Source organism: Lissotriton helveticus, chromosome 5_1, assembly GCF_964261635.1.
Source record: "Lissotriton helveticus chromosome 5_1, aLisHel1.1, whole genome shotgun sequence".
Taxonomy (NCBI): Eukaryota; Metazoa; Chordata; class Amphibia; order Caudata; family Salamandridae; genus Lissotriton; species Lissotriton helveticus.
This window is the reverse complement of record NC_136065.1, coordinates 379,325,116-379,346,136: the sequence shown is the minus strand read 5'-3', so window position 1 is coordinate 379,346,136 and position 21,021 is coordinate 379,325,116. Positions and strand designations below refer to the sequence as shown.

General features: G+C 43.6%; 1 protein-coding gene across 2 annotated transcripts in view; it reads left to right on the top strand.

Moving 5' to 3' along the window:
- The first annotated feature begins 17,812 nt into the window (after positions 1-17,812).
- EPHA2 (EPH receptor A2) overlaps positions 17,813-21,021 on the top strand; it is a 73,287-nt gene continuing 70,078 nt past the window's right edge. For both annotated transcript variants that reach the window (XM_078642545.1, XM_078642546.1), the window contains exon 1: positions 17,813-18,235. In XM_078642545.1, the coding sequence (XP_078498671.1) occupies positions 18,151-18,235 (85 nt within the window). In that variant the 5' untranslated portion in view covers positions 17,813-18,150. The remainder of the gene's footprint in view (positions 18,236-21,021) is intronic.

The window sequence follows — 21,021 nt, the reverse complement described above, 5'->3', positions numbered from 1 at the left end:
ACCACAGCCAAACTCTTGAGATCTTTAGGCAAAATCTGCTGCTCCAATCTATAATCTCCGGTGATATAATATAAACAGGTAGAGTCTGAAAAGGACAATGAAGATTGCATTCTATTCTGCCCTTGTGAAAGAAATGGTTAATACAGACTCTCACCAGTGAACCATGCAAGGTATAATAAAAATGGTGAGTACAAGGCAAACAATACTAAAGCAAAAAAAAAAACGTACTTTCAATAAATATCATTTTTAAGTTGGAACGTATGAGAACACAAATATTACAGGAGAACGTTGTAATGGTGTCTTAACCCAATTGAACTACTTGTGGTCTGCATGGGCTAAATCAAAAAGGAAATATCACGGATTTTAAGTGGTATGTATGAATTAAACCTAGACGAAATGCAGCAATTCCCTGTATAAGTTCAAATGGCAAGGATACATTCAAGAAGTGATAGGAGTGGTAACTGGGTTCTGGGAGTAGAACATACGGTTACTGCATTCTGATAGGAGTAACTGACATTTTTGAAATGATTGACTATTTTGACAAAACTCTGGACCTGTTGTGAAATACTGGCTACCTATTGCCACGGGGTAACTGCGCCATGTCAGAATTGTTTTTATTTATGACTCTTTGTTGAAAGGTGCACTCTGTGATTGACACATAAGCACTCGGGCGTGTTATAGAAGAAGAGTATTTGGAGCATTTTCAGTGGTATTAGAGGAACCGTGTCTATTTGAGGTCACACGTGTAGCTGTGTTTGCTGCAGTGAATCTGCTGGTGAGTAAAGGCAAAAGAGGTGGTGCTTCGGGGAGGTCTCTGAGTTTTAATATCCACAAAATAAAGAAGAACAATAGAGGGACTCTTCATGAAATGTGCTTGAAACAGGCCAGTACTTTTGATGTTACCAGGGCCTTGTTATAGACCCTTGCATGTAATCCAGATTAACATCTGTATAACCCATAGATTAAATGCCTTCTCCTCTTTGGAAGTGAGGTATCTAAGTTATGATGTTGCAATTATTTGAATCATCTACTTAGGAGACCAAAGAAGTTATCAGAGGAATAAAGTGAAGTAGGGATCTGGGACAGTTAATGTATTAGTCTTAACATGAAATGGCGGACCGTACTTTATAACCCTTATTCATAAGGATGTTGTCGGATGGAAAAATACGAGGATACTGTAAAGTGGCAGTGGTTAAGCCAATCAACATAGAGTCTGGTAGGATGTTGTCTTCTTTTCCGCTTTATCACTTCTTAATAATATTTCATACATTTTGTTAGAAGTAGTGTTGTGTTAACAGAAGCCTGGATAAATTAAAAGAAATGTAGTGCTAAGGAACAGATAGGCTGTAGTGAATGCAATAGCACAACCATATCATGATTTTGCACTTTGTTATTTAGTTAAAAAAAATAAAAGAGCTGCAGGCCAGACTGGAAAGCTGTGCTGCTGCTTTGTAGACTTTTATGCAGTCGAGTAAGGGAGGGGCTGGCATCGGACACGCTGCATGTATGGCGGTTTTGCCGGCCCCCGATGACGTCACAGGGAGATGGGCTGGGTTGCGCACAATTGTGACGCGGTGGCCTCGCCTCCCTTCTTGATTGGTTGGTCTGCGCGTGACCCAGAAGTGATAGGAATCACTTCCGGGGCATGCGTAGACAGAACGCCGGCGAGCTGGTTAGAACCGGCTCCCGGTGCCCAATTACCTTTAAAAAGCTGGGGAGCAGCAAGAACGCCCTCTTTGCTCGCGCCTCCACAGCTGACATGGAGCTGAGGAGACCTCCTCAATTTCTCCCACCCACCATCCCCTAAAGCAGAGGTTTTTCGAATGTTTGCTTGCTATAGTGGTTCTCTTTATTTGCAGGTTCATCATGTATTGTGTCATAAAATGTTTATTGTCGTATTTATATTCCTTGGTCAGTGGTAAGGTCATGATTGGTGAGCTTACATTTGGTCCTTAGCGGCGGCGCCATTCTTTAATGGGGACGCCCAAGGGGGAGGGACAAGTGGTCTCTCATGGAACTACAGGGGCAGTTACAGCCGGTTGGCTTGAAGGGTGCGGAGGGAGGGGAGCTATGCTTTCCAGTAGGCAGGTTGGCCAATCCGCACACGCACAAGGGCGCAAGTAAACTGCGCATAAATGCAACGGCCCCTTATGGAGATAATCTGCGGGCATAGGGGGTGCTCGGGGGGAAGTACCCTTCCGGTGAATGGGCCCCCCTTGCGCATGGGCACTCCGGTTGTGGTGCGGGCATAGTTTGATCAGGATCTGGGGCCAGTCATTGACCTTGCCGTAGGCTCAAATAGGGATACGCAGAAAGATAATGTTATTTGATTGCTGAATGTTTAGATTAGAATAGGTTTGTCTATGTATTAGAAATATGTTAAGGATAGCAAAACAAGACATATGTACCTATCAATATAACGGACTTGACTTTCTGCGTATTGTGTACATAAATGTACATATAATGTTTTGAATATAAATTGTAATACATACGGCTGGGATTAACGATCCCTAACCCAAATACCCCTTGTCATAATTGAGTTGTTGCCTTTGGGGTAAACGGGGGCGGGCAACTTTGGCACCGGGAAGGGGGCCATCACCTAGGGGTGTAAGTCCATGGAAGAGGGGATCTAGGCCGTACCTGGCCATATTGAACATAGTTGGTAAAAGTACCCCCTAAAACAAAATTATATCCTGGGGTATTCCATCAAAGCTAACATATATGATCCAGGCCATTCACTCAGAAATTTGTGTCAAGGTTGTGATTGATAAAGGGGGTAGGAACATTCAAAGGATCAACAAAATATGCTCAAGGAAGGCAGTGTCCTTGCACTCCTTCTTTTCAACCTCTTTTATAGTACCATCCACCACTGGGGCAATGATGACTGCTGTGAAAGACCAGGATACATTCCTAAAAACCAGGCAAAAACGAATGACACAAAGCAACAGGACCTGCAGTAGGATGAAAAGGAAACTGAATGCCACAACACAACCTGCCTGACTAAAAACAGGGGTCGGAACCCAACGGACTGGGAAGGGAGAAACAAAACCAGCATGTGGGATGGAAAGACCCGGTGACAAACTAAAGCAACAACGGTATATCATAGCAAAGTGCAAAGTTGCCAGGGAGTGAGCGCATGAGTTATGGGTCTTCTTGTACAAGTGAACCACGATTAGCCGGAAGTAGGAGTCAAAGGGACATCAACTCCTGTAGGTATGTTGGTACACTGGACCACTAACCTTTTGCCTTAGGCACAATCTTCCTATCCCCCACAACCTCTAACCTCTTTTTCTGTGATGTAAAACTCAACCTTTCAAAATCTTAACATTACCTCTGAGATGTCAAAAGTCAACATGTAAATGCACTTATGTATGTGGGCTAACTTTTGATTTTAGATAATGTGCTGACTGGCTGTAGGGTCAACAGAAAATATTGGATTCTTCTTACAGTAACAATAAGGTTACATGCCAATATGGATAAAACAGTAATCCTGGCCTGTGGGAGGAGTAATGTCCAGTCAACATGGTGGCTGGAGGAGACGTTCACAGTATTGAGTAACTACATTTACTTGCTATTTCAATTTACCCTTTCATTAGCCTAAAATCACATGGCACTTACAGAATCAAGAGTAATTAAAGATATGTGAGAGTTTGTGAAATGTAATTGACAATATCGATCCTCTCAGTGTGAAAAAGTGCCACTGTCAGTGGAAATGGGTTTATAGTGCGCATGTTGGTTTGGCCAGCCGTCTTAGGACGGCCAAACCGATAAATGCACTCTTATCTTATCTTATAACCCAAGCTGTGCTGCACAGCCGGTGGACAACAGCTCCCTGTCCCTTAGTGAACGCCAAACCAGGCCGCTTAGACCAATCCTGGCATTGCTTTCATGCTGGTAATGGCATTACCAGCATGCAAGCAGCATCTGGATTGGCCATTGGGTATCTGGGAGCCTGTGTATTGGCTGCTGGGAGTCGTCAGGAGCAGAAGACCACAGAGGCAGCGGCCGGCAGGTAAGTTCTCATTTTTTCCCCTATTTTTCTCCCCCGTGCTGCCCCCTCCATGCTTCCGCACCAGTTTTCCCTCACTGTAGCCGCCGCTGCCCTAAGTTGGAATTGCACGGACAAGAAAAGTCCTCTTAATTTTATGATTATATTTCAGACCAACTGTCATCACAGGAAAGGAGGCACCAAGAGCCTCTTGTGAAATTAGATGGTGGAAATTGAAGAGTGGTGAAAAGGAGAAAGGTATTAGATGATAAGAGGGAATTAGCAAAAGACGTATTAAGGACATGTCCTTTCCGCAAAAGTGACGTTGTGTATTTCAAGCATGTTATGTCGTGGGAGAAGAGGCGAAGGAGATATTAGTCAGAGCCAATATGGACACTTCTACACGGCTGCGACTACGGATAGAGATCAACTCTTATTATTCTCAGGGCTAGGCGCATTTATTCAACATTTTCCTACCAGAATCATACCTGCCAACATTTTAAACTGGGGTGGCATGGTGAGCAAAAGAACGATGGATTTAACCCAGATCTATTCCGTCAAGTGCTTGGGTTTTGGAGCAGTGAATGGATTAGTACATGGTGCTGAATGGGTCACTAGAGGAGTGCAAGGGGAGTGACACTCAGGTTATATTGAGCTGTTATGTTTGTTCTAGTTGATTCAATGCCCATTAGATTCCCAATGTTAGACTAATGTTCTGATTTGTTACCTTTGCCTCAAATTGTAAAGCGCTCTGATATCCTTCGGGATCAAGTTCGCGCTATATAAAACTTTATAAATAAATAAAATAAATAGTACTGGAAGGAATACATATTTTTTGCAACAGAACGGAGGCGTCTAAGAGTGTGACTAAGCCTGCCAGTAAATGTTATGTTGTAGACTTTAAGGGTAGAATAGAACCCTAATTCCTGGTATCTTTTAGCAAACTTAAGGCTGCTGTCATTTATAGCAAAATTAGATAATGGTGATCCAAGGAAGACCTCCAGCATTTTCCATAATGATACAAAGGTTGCCAATTACATACAAAGTTGCAATATCTTATCAAATTGAAAGCATTTTTTAGCATTGGGGAACAGCTTACAATAGAGGTCTTTAAACTGTGTGACAGACCCCAGGATTCCCTGAGTGTCCCTGAATTAATCTCAGGGTGTACCCCAGGCACTGGCCAAGCGAAGCATCAAGCTGAAAACGGTGCTGTGTGTTTACTGAAAAAGCAAGTCGAAGCATTCTTTAAGGGGCCATTTAGTAACATCTTTTGCCACTCATATCCTGGCTGGGAGTAGGTCTCCAGTAGGGGTGGGCGAGTTAACCCTCAAAGTACATCCCATATTTTTGGTAAAGGATCACACTGTGGATACTTTTTACACTTTAGGAAGACCAGGCTGCCCGTAGCATGTTGGCAAGCATGTACTTCATTGCATTTTTAAACCAGATTGCGGAACATAACTGCAATGTTTGAATTGTAAAATTCAGAGCTCCCAATTTTATTTTATAATTGAGAAAAATATGTTTGTCGTTCTGTGAGGCCCCTGATGAAATTTCTTTACAAGAGTAAGGGCTCTGCAGTAAAACATTTGAAGACCACTGGCTTATGGTAACCCTATATGCTTGCAACCGAAAGCATCTCTGAAGAGCTTGTCTTTCTTAGGACTAGGTATAGTGTAACTACTTAGAGTGTATATGTGAAACCCACCTACGCTGATTAACCAACTAAATGTATAGTTGTGAGTAAACCAGTGTGGTGTACAGGAAATAATAAGAAAAATGCCAATGTAATTTGAAGGCATTGTATAACCTGGTACACTTGTACTTGGTGTGCCCTTTAATATCATCGGAGGTTAGAAATGTATTTCTGTGAAAATGCTAAAATAACAAATATGATGAACAGAAATGTTTAGTGTGGGTGAAACACGGGGTCTAGCACTGCCCGGGGCTATTTTTTATGGCGCACAAAGTGCATAAAAATATAGAGGACACCCACCACTTAAAGGCAATGCCTGCCTGGCAGCTGCCTCTCAAACCTCCTCTGCTTTACCTTGTGGGATCTCATGTGCACTCCTCCAGGTGCTCTCCTGCAACCGGAAGTGACACAAAGTGAAGGAGCAGGCGCCTGTAATGAGGCTAATCTTTGGCCAGGATTGCCACTCGTCCAACTCGGTTGGTGACCGTGGGTCCAGAGTGGGACCATCAGAGGTGACAAACACTAAGCTACTAACTAAATGCTGACTATATGTCTGGATCCCACAAACCCATGACCCTGTTTCGGTTCATTCTACCTCTCACCACCTGTGCAAACAATAGCAAAAAGCATGCATGGACACACAGAGCATCATGGTTCATACTGAAATTAACACCTGTGGTGGACATCTTCCGTTAGCAAAGTGAACTGGAGATCTAGGTCATAGCAGTTTTTACTCACTATTGGTAACCTTCCCTCGAAATTCAGTGGGACATGGTCAGCAATTTTATGTATGGTGCTCCTTACAAGCGAGGGGTCGAGTTTTCTAGAACTCTCTTTGTGACACTCCTAATCTCTGCTCTGTATACATCTAGGCTGTGATATACACAAGACCATGACTTCTGTAACCTACAACTGTAACTAAACTATCTCTGTAAAAATTGATTCAAATGTAAAAAAAAAACCTGTTTGTATGTAATACACTCAGTGACCCCTTGCGAACATTCTAAATGTGTTTGGTGGTCTTAGTTTAAATGTAAGCCGCTTCAGCCATGTTTTTTTGCTCATGCTAACAATGCCTGGAGGATGTGCCTGTCTCAAACGTTTAGGCGCATTGTGTGTTCACAATTAAGACTTAAACTTGTGAATTAGCTTTCTCATGCAAAACCCGTTTACATTTTATTACTTATTCGTTCTCATGAGCTCAGCTAAGGCACCTGTGTGTATTCTTGGTAAGAATTCTGTCATGTGATGAAAACCTAAAACCGGTATACATTAGGGTATACATTTGAGTCCCAAATGCATCTGGTGAACTTGCCTCCACCGATTATTTCGGGGGATCCCCTTGTCCTTTGATTCCGTAATTCACTGGCTACTAATTTTTCTTTGTCAATAAAGGCTTTCAGACTCGGACAAAACACAGTAAATAAATAAATAGCAACATCCTGTTTTAACTGTATTAGCAAGAGTACAGCACATACATTTATACATTTTTGTAACAGTGATTGCTTCTGGCAATATAAAAGCTGACCCCAGTGACCATTTTTCATCTTAAATCGAACAAATTATGGAAGCAAAGCACGAAATGTTGAAGAGATTCAGTGGTGTCAACAGAAAGTTCACAAAGCCAAGGATTGTAGGATAAATCATGCAATGCTCATACCAAATGCAGCAGTGGAAGCTGATTAGGTCTGATGCGTATTAGCGTGTGAATTTTACAAGGGCATTTTAAAAGCTCTTATTGACTTAAATTGGGAATGCCTACATAATATTTAGAATATTTACAATACATGCTATTTAATGATTAGAAATCAGATGAGTTCAAAAGTTGATTAATAACATCTATGTTCATTCTTTTGAACATAGCCTTGATGATGCTTAAATAGAGGATGTTAGCATTCAGATTTAGTATGTCTGGCCACTCAAGATAAACTACAATGAAAATGCTGTCATGTATGTAATAACCCAGAAGATGGGAAGTAGTAAATTATTGTGTAAGATTTAGAGATACTACAAAAAGACCAACTTGATGCTAGTACAAATTCCAACTACTTCTCCTCAAGTGGTGCACGAATACGAAGTCCAAAGTGTTTTCACCAAATAGGACCTTTGAGTAAATGAATTAGGTGATCCAGGACAGGAACCAAATGGGAGCACCATTGTATAAGAAAGGGGTTACCTAAATGGTGCTAACATAGATCTATGACTGAACCTTGTGACCACCATAAAAAGGATTAAAACAATTGAGAGCATTTGCAGTGGTTGATAATGAACCGTTCTTGACAGTAATCAGTCTTTCAATGCAGGACCTTATCAGCGGAGTCACTGAAATACTTATAACCACCTTTAAAGGGTTCCTGGCCAAAACTGAAATACCCCAGAATGTAATCTGCCTATATATCAACACTTGAGCGTACTGATTTTTAACAAATTTTGACTATGTGTATTTGGACAGTCCAACATACACTGAAATACTTTAGCACTTTGATCACACAATACCAGACGGTCAGCATAATGTAAAGAACCAGCCCTTCAGCAACCAAAAATAGGTGGAATAAAAAGTTTTGAAAGTTAGGGAGGCTGTGTCACAATCACCAACTTAGACCTTAACTAATGCTGGAGCCAATGCATAACCTGCCTTACACCTGTTTAACATGGTATTTATTAGATTTGATTCTGTTTTGTACTCAAGGGGTATTCCTAGGTATTTAAATGTACATAGGGCAAAATGTGTACACGGTTGCTAGTAAAGACTTTGTTCCATAGAAAAGTCAGGTCTAGTTGGTCAAATGTCAGTGATAGTACAGTGGAGTTGGAATGCTGATTGTGTTATTTTAAAGGGAGAATTAGTATAAATTCCTGATATTTTGACGTACTCACAGAAACACTGCATCCATTTTTTACATCTTGGATATTGCTTGTCATCTAGAATTTTACTTAAGAATAACTTAACACAGACCTTTAATTCTTATTCAGTAATATAGATGGGTCCAGGAACAATTTCAATACTAAATAAATTAATTCAGGTCAATATTAAAATATTCAAAAAACAAAAATAATAGAAATTGTATTTGGCTGAAATACATGTCCTCTTTGAAGGGCTCTTTATAAAACAATAATCATAGTTGGGTGGGGCCCTGTTATCCTGAGTGACTGGTAGCCCTGTAGCCTTCAGTCTGTCCTGGTGTCTGGCCGTGCAACAGCAGGTTCCCAGGTAGGTGGAGTCTCAGATTCATGTGTGGGACAGCCTCAGGTTCCTCAATGTGGGTAGCTTCAGGTACCTTGCTCTGCCAATCCATTTTATGTTTATTTGGGTCCAAGCCAGAAATTTCAGGTTCTGGTTGGGCTTGTTTAGTCTTCTTCTGCCATGGCACAGACAAGTTAATAATTGATGATATGGAATGTGCCCATAGTAATTACCAATGTTTCAGTTTAATTTAAGCATTTCCACGCATCACATTTTTGTTTTGTAAGTGGTTATGCCCAGACATGAATCTCTTATTCGTGTTCTCATTTAGACTCAAGATGCACCTCACTCATGAGACACAAGAGTGAAAATGGTCTGGGGCGGCTTCTGTTCCCGTTCAGAATATATTCGGTCTTCCAGCTCTGGCTGGATTGTTCCTATTCGAGGAGGACCGTGGCTGTTTTGCATGTGGTTGGTCCTCTTTTGCAATGGCACAGCAAGATAAAATATTTGCCGGTCGCCGCGTGAAGGACTCCTTTTGAGTTTGAAGAGAAACATGAATTCAGGTGTTACGATGGGGCAACATTTTAACCCCACCTCAAAATGGGTGACTTCTGCGCCACAAGGTAATGAGTTGGCATTCATCCAGATCGGACTTCTCATAAAACTATTAATAGAGGGAGACATTTGTCTTACATATAAAAATAAGCCCTAGTGAAGTTCAGTTTTGTAAAAGCGAAACCTGTTAGCTCTAACCTTGGCTGTTTTTTATGAAAAGACATCAACATTTCAAAAAAGGAGATATCTAATAAATATAAAAAGAACTTTGGGCTTTTTCATTCATGGTTGGATGCACCATTCTGTGTTCTGTCTTTACATATTTCTGCTTAGCAGTGGTATCAAGCAAAGGATGATACCTCGGATGAAGTGCACCATTCTTCAGTTGTAAGGAACTGTGTGAGAGTTGCGGTTTCACAAGTCCGCCTTTGCAGTTGGTGATCATAAAGATAACATTATTTTCTCTGGTTTGTGCCCAGAGTGATTACTAGTGGTCCAGATTATGCCAAGCATTTCCATCAATTCCTTTTTTGCTGTCTAACTGAATCATCCTAAGTGGTGCGTTTATGCTTGGCTGGGTCAGTGGCTTTCTGTGCCAGAGTAATAGTAGCTGCATGTTGCATTTCACTGAGGAGGCCCAACAAGCTTGAAAACAGCCAGAAATAGCTCATGTTCTCGTTCATTGGCTTGTGTTCAGAGGGTGCGTGGTTTGAGGTGATTGTATTCAACCTGATCTATCTGTTCAAGCTGGCCTGTTCTTAATGGAGCAGGGCCACTCCTGGTGTGGTTGGACCCCTTCTGTAATGGCAAAGAGAGGCCAAAATTGATGGATACATTAGTTACATATTTTCTGCGGAAAGGGGAACAAGTGAGAATGGCAATGAAAAATGCACCTGAATAAAGATCTAATAAATGCTTATATGGCTAACTTACGCCTATACTAGACCAGCTTCCGATCAGACAAGGTCCCATGTGGTTTCTTGATCCATGCCTGTTAGGTTAAAATCGAGCATTCCCTGCTTCATTTCCTAACTCTCTCAAATGTACGTACCTTCTCGAGGTGGCAGGCAACACATTTGAAAGCAATCAATCAATCAATCAATCAATCAGGGCATTTATATAGTGCACTACTCACCCGGAGGGTCTCAAGGCGCTGGGGGGGTGGGGGGGGTCCGCTACTGCTCGAACAGCCAGGTCTTGAGCTGCTTCCTGAAGGCGAGGTGGTCCTGGGTCAGGCGGAGGTGGGTCGGAAGGGAGTTCCAAGTCTTGGCAGCCAGGTAGGAGAAGGACCTTCCTCCTGTGGTGGCTCTTCGGATGCGGGGGACGGCGGCGAGGGCGTGGCTGGTCGATCGAAGCTGGCGTTTGGGAGCGTAGAAGTTGAGGCGGCTGTTGAGGTAACCTGGTCCTTGGTTATGTAGGGCTTTGTGTAGGTTTAGGTACAAGAAGATTGCTCCTTCAGTTAAAAAATAATTTTACAATTAAATATTTACGGCGATCTTTGCTTTCCTGCCGAATAACAAGAGAATTAGGATAGATGTACTGAGACAAATAGGCTAAAAGGAGTCTCAGCTTTAAGCAGGACTTCGGCACTAGTGAGAAACTGCTGGCATTTGTTAACATACTAAACAATTTAGAAAATATGGAATTTAAACTTTTCCTGAAGCTCAGATCCATTGTCTATAAAAAAAAGTTGTATGGCAGATGCAGTCCATCCTAAACTGGCCCACAAGCTTTGTTCACAAGACCAATTTGGGTTTTATAGCATATTACCTTCTTTGGCCCGCTTCCTCGTCACTTAATCTCAAGTTACAGAAGAAACAGGAAGACAAAAGCAGTAGACAGACTGAACTCTTGTTCCCACAGATGAAATGACCGCTAATTGTTACATAGTCACTCCAAACTTACTCAAACGAGATTTCTATGATTACATAAACCATAGGGGACCACAGCGAAACTGGATAGCCTCCATCTTCTACCTACCGACCTCCTGTGGAATTGTCAGGACTCCAAAAGTGACCTAACACACTTTAATTCTAACTGCAAGCTGATTACCCCTTTATGACAGAAGATTGCAACCTATTGCACAGGAATGTTTTTGTCCGAAATAACCCGTAACCCAATGAGGGCCCTTTCTAGTACACGGGACCTAAGCTCCTCACACGTTTTATTGCTACATCTGCTGCTTACCCTCAGGGGATAAGATTACTCTATCTAATTGGAAATCTGCCCATATTGAAAGACTTCCCACACAGGCTCTGTAATAAGACGGCACTCCAACCATACACAGCATGCACTGTGCAGCATGCTACCACAGAGGACAAGCTCTTGACGTGTCAGCAAGGCTCAATACTAAGACAACACTCTGACAATCACACACCGTACTTGGTGTACCATGCTACCCGGGTGGGAATGTGCTTCAGCATACCATCTAGGCGCTATATAAGTGCTATGTAATCACAATATGAATGTTCTCATACGACTTCAATACACAGCTAATGATTTACACACAGTGCAGACAACAAACTGTAAAAACACTTGGATAAGAGCAAATGCCAGAAATAGAACAAACGTAACTTTTATTTACAGAAAATCAGATCTCTTAAGTTGAATTTTTTCCTTCTTCTTTCATTGCATTTCGTAGATATATTGACGATTGATATTTAGACCGGTGAACAGCGTTTACAACACAACTTTTACAACGAACTACCTTTACCACACAACTTTTACAACGCAAGTCGTTACAACGACTTGCGCTGGGGGGCGCTCTAGGATAGGGAATAGTTTAATTTACTATCCAACACCTTCCCTACTATCCACGGGGACTGTGTTGGGATTTAGACAGGTCTGATCCTTAGTCCTCTCTCTGTGCGCATGCTTTGGTCACTCCCCTTCCTTACCTGCTCATGTGACGGTATAAAGTGAATTCAGACCGGGCGTTCTTCGCTTGGTTTCGCTACCGGTCACGTTGTCTTCCCTGTTCGGGTCTTCCTTTGCACTTGCTCTTGGGATTTTGCTGCTGTGCTGAAGGATTGTCAAGGGACTGTTCCGGATTGCAGAACGAGGCTTCATTTCTGCTGCAAAGAAAACGAATAGATTCGGGACGTTACTCAGGACTTAGGAGCGTTGGTTCCAGCGAGTGGATATTTAACTCATCTGGGATTCATTGTTGGTCTGTACGCGGCTGCGTGCAGAAGAAAGAAACACACGGGAGGTTTTACTTCCGGGTATTTTCGAACCTATTCGCCTCATTGAGTGAAGTTGAGGTGTTTTTCACGGACCGGCTGTTAGTCGGTGTTTTGTTTGGCGTGTTGGGTGGCCACTCATATTTTCGGGTTTTTAGGGACGGAGTCAAGTATCATGGAGTACTAAAGAAGGGGTTTTTTCAGTCCAGTGACTTTTTCCCCTGCTTTTCCTTTACCTGTAAAGAATCACCGTTTTAAGTATAGTTTCTTCCGAAGTGGACTCCAATCAGGACTGTGGAAACGGAGTCTCCAGTTACGGACTATTGAATCCCTCATCAGGTAAGAAGGGGTTGTTGTTATCTTTTGTTATGGTATGCGCAGAGAGAGAGAGGGTCGTGGGGTGATTCTCATTATCTTCCTTTCTTTTGTCCCTCTTCTGCAGGGTGGGAGGCTTAGACTATCTTCACCTCAGATGTAAGGGGAGCTGGAGACGTATCGAGTCCATTGAAGCCTTCTTCTTCCCTTTGTTTCTTTTTTACCCTTCCCTCTCCCCTGGTCCAGACGGTAGGGCGTGGTGGTATATGTATCGCGGTCTGCAGTCTGTGCGGGGGTAGAGGTTTGGGAATATCGTCGCTCCTGCAGCGTGGTTCCGAGTGGGTGACATCTGACAGACTGGAGTTGGAATAGTAAATTAAACTATTCAGTATCCAGCGCCACCCAACGCAAGTCGTTGTAACGACTTGTGTTGTAAAAGTTACATGGTAAAGGCATGCGTTGTAAAAGCATGCTTGCTAACGACATACATCCATTTAGACCTTGTTTGGGTCAGACAGTGATTCTCTCATTATATTATGTTTTTGAGTCCATGTGCAAACCAATTTCCGATTGTGATAACAATTTCTTAACCTTGAAGCATATTCTTATTGTTATATATGCCCTTACCTAGTTTCATAGTGGCTCTTGCTTATCATTGAAATATGCACTTTAATTGTGGATTTCTGTATATTTCGTTTTGAAAACCAATAAAACATTTGAACTTAAAAAGCAATGGCATAAAGGCCACCCAGAGTAATTACCAGCGGTACAGATTAATTCATGCATTCCCATCACTGGCCTCATGCCTTGTGGCTTAATTTTCTTGGTGGAGTGAGTCTGACCCTGCAGTTTAATGAAATAACCAATAAAGTTTACCACTACGTACCAGAGTTTAGGTTACTACATTAGGTGTTTCTCACCCAAAAATGGTCAATAAAAGTGTTGACTTGGAGCAAAAGCCCTCATCCACTCAAAAGTGGCATGCTTCATCATCGGGCTGTGCCCCTCACTGGGCCGTTGCTGCAATGCCCAGACAAGCCCCTCAAGGGGCTCTTTGGCAGAGATCTTTTATGAAATATGGCCGTGAGGGTTGCAATTCAGCAGCCCAGTTACCTCCAGTGCGGAAGACAGAAGTAAAGAGGCCAAAATGAAGAAGAATTGGTGAAGGATCTGCTGCATAAAATTAACTATAGTACCCCTAATTGCTCTATTTATTATTGGGTCCTATGTTAAAGGATAAAAAAACAAAAGGAAAATAAATAGGACAACAATAATCCTTATATTCTCTCGAAGTGAAAATGGTCAACATGTTTCTTGCCCCTCCAGTCCCTGAGGATCTACAGCAATTCGTCAGGCCCTTTGATGCTACCTAATCTTCTTGATGGGGGACTTTAATCATAAACTAAACCCAAGGAAATCTGATGGTTGGTATTCAGGCATACTGGAGGAATTTAATATAAACCAAGCAACCTTCCCCAATTGTGAAACAACAACTCGGGATACAAACCTGGGAATTTACCCGAGGTTAAAAAGCCTCTTCTGTTTAAATGGAAGGTCACCACTTGACTGCCCAGCAATGAAAACATTTAAACCAGGTACAAAAAACTGCCCAATAGACTATGTCTTTATGTTACCTTGGAATGTTTCCCTAGCTGAAGATTTTAGAACCGGTCAAAGGGAAGGAAGTGATCATAATCCCCTGGAGTTAGAGCTCTTGGGGTTCCATCTGAAGTCCGGTGATAAAGTCATTGATCAAGAGATGGAATACCCAAGGCGTATTACAACAAGGCTAACAGATGACTACATAGGTAGGCTAGTAAATTTTCAACAGAACCTCGATCTGGGAGAAGAAAGAGGACAGGGTCTAGACTGGGATGTGGACAAATTAGAGCAAGTGGTTCAAACCCACCGAGTTGAACTAAGAAAAAATAGAAATAATGCAAAGAGTCACCAAAATGTAACAAAGAGCCATGGAAAGTGGTTTACTGAGGATTGCCTAAAAAAGAAGAGAGAGTTAAGGAGAGAAGCGCGTAGATTAAGGGTAAAATATAATCAGGAAAGGGCAGCTAAACTGGCACACTTAAAAAAAGAATATAATATGTTAATAAGTAGTGCATAAAGATTCATGCTGGGCAAAATTACTGGAGCTAATTGAGACAAAGAATTTATGCCAGTTTTGAAAATTAATACAATCAGCAGCAGAACACCCGCCCGCTTCAATGAATTGTGTGGTGGAAGAAGCGGCGTGGGGGGAATACCTGCAGAAATTGTATAGCCAGGGAAGAGATCCGGCAGCTGGGGAGCCCCAGAAGTGGGGCGGGTTAGTTGAAGAGCTGAAAGTTGACTTTCTATCCTCAAATGTAAAATCCACAATAAAAACCCTTAATCTAACAAGAGCGGCAGGACCAGATAATCTCCCAGCCCTGATAAAATCACAACCGAATTGGTGGGCAGAATTCTTCTCATCTATGTTTCACGTGATCCTAGAATCCGGGAAAATCCCCAATAAGTGGAAAGGAGCAATAGTTAGACCGGTGCATAAGAAAGGTGACATTCATACTCCAAAGAACTACAGATTAATAAATCTGTTAGATATTGGGGAAAAGATTTTTTCAAAAATATTATTGGGCAGGCTCAAAGCATGGACAGAACAGTACTAGATTATACCGGTATACCGGTAGAACAGGGTGGCTTTAAAGAAGGCCATTCCACCATGGACCACTGCTTTGCCCTTTGGGCACTTGCCCGGAAGTCAATAGAGCAGAATTGGAAATGGTACTGCTGCTTTGTTGACTTCCGGGCGGCATTTGACTCAGTGGACCGTATGTGCCTTTGGGATTGCCTGACTTAGTATGGTATAACGGAGGGTTTACTGGCTATTTTAAAGGAATTACACTCAGGAAACAGGGCTCGGGTAATAAAAGACACACAAGGGGCTTTAACACATAAAATAGTGGTAGGGAATAGGCTGAGACAAGGCTGCGTTTTGGCTCCTTTATTATTTGCCTTATTCTTGGCTGACCTACCCAAAGCGCTAGAAGTGTAAAGAAGTGCGAGCCCTAGAATGAACGGAAATAAAGTGGCATGCCTTTTATACGCAGATGATCTTGTGATACTCGATCAAACGGAGCTTGGCCTACAAAGGAAATTAAATGTTTTTAGAGACTATTGTGGGAACATTTTTTTAGTTGTAAATATGGACAAAACTAAGGTTTTATGCTTTGGTAAAAGCAAAAAAAAAATGTTGCTGGTTTTTAGGGCATATCAAACTGGAGATAGTAAAAGAATATAAATATCTAGGTCTCTGGTTCGACAATGCCCTTAAATGGTGTATACACATGGAGGCGCAAAAAGCAAAAACTTTTTCCTCAATTTGTGGGTTAAAAAAGTTTAATAATGAATATGAAGAAATGTCCCATAGACCCATGTTAAAAGCATATGATGCCATGATACCTCCGCAGTTTTTGTACGGGGCGGAAGTCCTGTACCTAAGCGGCAAATGTAGATGGGACCAGGAGGAGGGGAAGTTTTTTAAAACCTTATTGTCTTTACCAAGCTCAGCGATGATCCAGGCTATAAGAATGGAGACAGGGGGAGTGGGGGGGGGGGGCTGAAGCCCGGTGAGTCCAATGGGTGTTGTGCGCCTGCCCCAAGCTATAGATATACTATTAGAAATGCCAAATCTTGACATAGCGATCGCTTTGGGGAACTATATGAAAAGCATAAAAACTTTTTTAAGGGATAGTTAGAAGAGGGTTTAGCAACTCTATCCCTCTGTCTCTTTTAGCTTCCCACAGCTAGCTTAGGCAAAACATTTTAGACAAAGATATCTCTTATTGATCGGAGTGACATGTAATAGCTGCTGCTACTGGTATATGAATTTGATATGAAGTTGGCCTTGTACCCTTTTTATGAATTTTATTGTAAGGATTTTTTTTATTGTAAAGAATGTTTTTATGTGATTGTTGCAGTGTTTATGGACCACGGTCTAAATAAACAAAGTATTTCATTCATCATTACCTAATCTTCTCCATGTGGGTATCCCATCCTATAAAAAGGTTCTATTTAACTCACCACTTTGTGATCTTTGCGCAGTGATAACATGATTTACACAATAAAGTGTATGATTTGTATGCCTAGCAACGGGTAGGCCGTAGAGCTGGTGACATCCCATAGAGAAAGTATATAGGCCGTGTGGGAGTCCTTCGCATAATTTTGAGGTTTGTTTCCCCCTTGCTCCCAGACCTACAAGTTAACCTCAGGGGGTACCTCTTTACACTTTAAATTTGAAGTGATAACATGAAAACAAAACTAATTGTAGTTGAGGATTCCTAACCCTAACTTAAGGAGTAAAGTCTCTATCCAACGCTATGGACCTATATTTAAAGAAAATGGAAAGAAAACAGAAAACACAACAAACACACATTTAAAATGTTATCGTGAATGTGTAAGTCATGCTGAGATGTTCTTACAATTCCACTCTTATTGTTTACAAGTGATTTAGTCTATCTCGATCACCCCATTGACCTGAAGACACATGCATAACATTCATGCATCAGGTCATTGCTTAGGTTTCGGACTATAGGGACAATTGACCAGAGTGGAAATGGCCTCTGTGTCTGCAATAGTGTCATGGTGTCTAACTGTCGAAGCCGCGCTCTCTGGTTAGGTGAAGCCTTGGGGTCCGACCCGGCAGCGCTGCCCCCTACGTGTGTTTCTGCAGCTGCAGCCTCGGTGCGATGAGGTGCAGACTGTAATTATCCTCACCCTGCGGGACACCCGGGTTCCGGAGTGGGCGGGCCTAGCCAGGGCTGACATTCCGCGTGCACTGTCTCTTTAAGGCGGGCCGCATTCCTGAGGGAGGGGCTCGAGTGACATCAGCTCCAGGCATGAATGAGCAGGGCGAGCCCAGCAAACTTCGGGAACTTGGTGCGGGAGCAGGCAGTCCTAGCAGACGGAGCCCGGGGCTGGAACTGTGGGAACTGTGGGAGCTGGCGGGGCTGGGGCACTGCAGCTGAGGGGGCTCGAAGAGTGGCTGAAGTGCCGGGGACGCTGCACCTGGAGCTCGGTCGGCAGGGACTGCAGCGCCTTGGAAGCGCGGAGCGGGAGTAGCGGCAGCCGGACAGGAGGCACTGAAGCCGGAAGGGCTGCGAGAGGTGTGGAGCATCAGAGAGCACGAGCTGGGACCCTGGAGCCCGACGGAGGCAGCCGGCACCGGAGCGGGATGAGGGGCCCCTGGGTGTGCGCGCTCCTGCTCTGCGCGTCCCTCCTGCCCGGACCGGCGCGCGGATCGCCCCAGAGCACTGAAGGTGAGGACAGCGCCGAGGCGAGGGGGTGGTGCTTCGGGGCGCTCCCGGGTCACACTTCGATCACTGCCAGCCCCCGCAGCCCAGGGGGTAACGGGGAGCGCCCCGGGTTTATAACTTTTTAGTCTTTCATGGTATCTGCGAGTGGAGCGCCGTCCCTTTGCAGATACAGGTGCGTGCTGCTTTGCTGATGAGGTACAGACATATAGTTGAATCATTAAGTAGCCTCACCAGCCTAAGAAATAGACGGTGCGCACCTGGCATGGTGAAGTATAGTGTGTATATATCGCACTATTTTTCTGTGTTTTTTTGAACTTCACAAAGAGGTGTCTGTGGGGAAGAAGTGCTCTCGCTTCATTGATTTTTATCTGAAATAATCACAAGTGGTCGGAAGTTGAGGGCTCGCGCATACCACGCTGGGTCCACGGTTTGCCGGACTGTGTCAGCACGCCGGCTTATGCCCCTTTTGTTATGTTCAACCGGCTGTGTCAGCATATGCATTGGGTCTTGGTGGCACATTCAGTACGGGGACATATGACGCTTTGGATTGGTAGTTGCCCTGCTTTGGTTCAGAGGGCTAGCTGGGCATGGGGCACATAGTCTCGGGTGTTTCATTGACTCTGAAGACACTTTGGCTGGGTTGGCGCTGTAGCGTGGGTGAAACGTTGCCTCGGTTGTAGCCGGTTGGCAGGCGTATAGTGTTTGATGTAGTTAGTGATTGCTTGCTGGTTTCTGCATGCGCTTTAGGCTGTGTTTCTGCTTCACTCTGATGTCCATTTGCTGTCGCCTCTCTGGTTAACTCCTCAACGTAAGAAATACCAAAGTTTCCAGGTATTTTTTAAATGACATCAACTCTGTGGAGCGTTGCTGGGCCTTCTCTGCCCAGTCGAAGAGGTAATAAAACAGACCTAATAATAGTAATATAGTTTGTATGCTGTACTTTCCTTGACACGTCTATTTTTCGGAGGCTGCTGTACCAACTTAAGAGATGAAGAACCCACCTTGGCCATGCCCATGACCACCATGCGTGCCACTGGCTCCTAATCTTATTTGGGGGAGTATTTCCTTTCATCTTACTCCAGTGGTGTTGTATTTGGGGCAAATGGTCGGGGGTCGGGTTTCGGGGTCGATCAGAGTCGTTTAGTTATGCACATATGAGGTTCAATGTCTTATTATTCTCTGCGCTTTTTAGACTGTGGCATGGGTGGGTAATAAACCCCCCCCCCCCCCCATGCTAAGTTTGTTGAATCTGGCTCCGGCTGACTGCCCCATACCTGCATTTTTTAAATCTGACACTTGTTTGTGAACTTGTGAATTAGTTGTGGCACTGCACCTGCGCCAGCTTTCCCTCTTCATTGCAAGGTGAATAAGTCAACTTATCGGGGTGTTTGTGACCTGAAGGTGGACTTGGGCATTCCCAGCACTTCCGCTGTGTAGCCGTGGTGGAATGTCGGACTCTCGCCCTTGCGCTTCCTGACTCAGGCCCATGCTCCGTCATCGGCTCTCTTATTCACCCGGAAACCTGCTCCAGAGGGTGCGGGCCTGGACCGGCCAGGCCGGGCTATTGATTCACCCTCTGGCATGTCGAGAGGAGATGCGGGCTAATGGTTAAACTGCAGCGTGTGCAAATAACCAGATCCGATCCCGGCTTCCCCCACTTAAAAGCTCTATGGTCCTTGACAAATCGCTTTATAGCCCCGTGCCTCGCTTCCTTTATCTAAAACAAATGAAGAGGTAATAACACCGCTCGCACCCGGCGCACGTGGGCAACGCTCCTCCGGTGTTCGCAAAGGCAAGGGGGTGAATAATGTTCATTAATGTATAGTGTATCCGCACCAGTGCGCAGCGTCACGTGGCCTAGTGCAAGGAAGCAAATACTGCCTAATCTGTAAAATATGCCAACAATTGGGGTTCAGTGGACTCTTCGGGGCCCAGTGCAACTGCACAAAGGGAGGCTGCGCTGCTGGCTGGCACCTCGCACGTGAAAATCATATTCCGTCCGTCAAACCAGTCCATAGCCCTAGAAAGTAGTGGGGTGGTTGGTCATCCAACGTGATGTCATGTGTGACGACATTTTGATAAAGTTTGATACGTGTTGAATTGCTAGTTATGTATTGTCATGTTTATTTTAATATCTTATGGTAATAAACATGGCCTTTTTTCACCCACAACACTGGTTGTCGAATCACTGATTTGTGGGACTGGGTGGGAGCGGGGATGGGAGCAAACTGGGGGGTCCGGATCCTTTAACCTAATAACCTAGTTGCTGACCTGTGTAACAAAGCTGATGAGTACATTCAGGTAACACATGGCCTGGTAATATAGTTACCTTTATTGAGGTTACTTGGGCGCATAGGCAATAACCTTTTTCGTGCAACCTGTAACCTGGCAAAATAGCTAGCCACCTTCTTCATGTAATCTGTAGCCTGGTAACACAGCTAGCTTCCTAGTTCATGTGACCTGTAGCCTGCTAAGTTACCAGACCAAGTATATCATGTAAACTCCATCCTGGTAACGTAGCTGGCACCTTCATCAGACAACCTGTAGAGTGGTGACATAGCTGATTACTTTAAGTAGGTAGCCTGTAATCAGATAATATAGCTGATGACCAGGTAGCTTGTAGTCTGGTAATGTCGCTGGAGACCTGCTGATGGTAGCCCTTTTCCTGGTAAGATAGCTGATCATGTTCAAGTAACCTTTGGCCGTAGAGCATAGTTGAGTGCCTTCTTCCGTCACCTTTAGCTTGTAAAAAAAAGCTCCTGTTCAGCCTTCGAATACTGTGAGGTGAA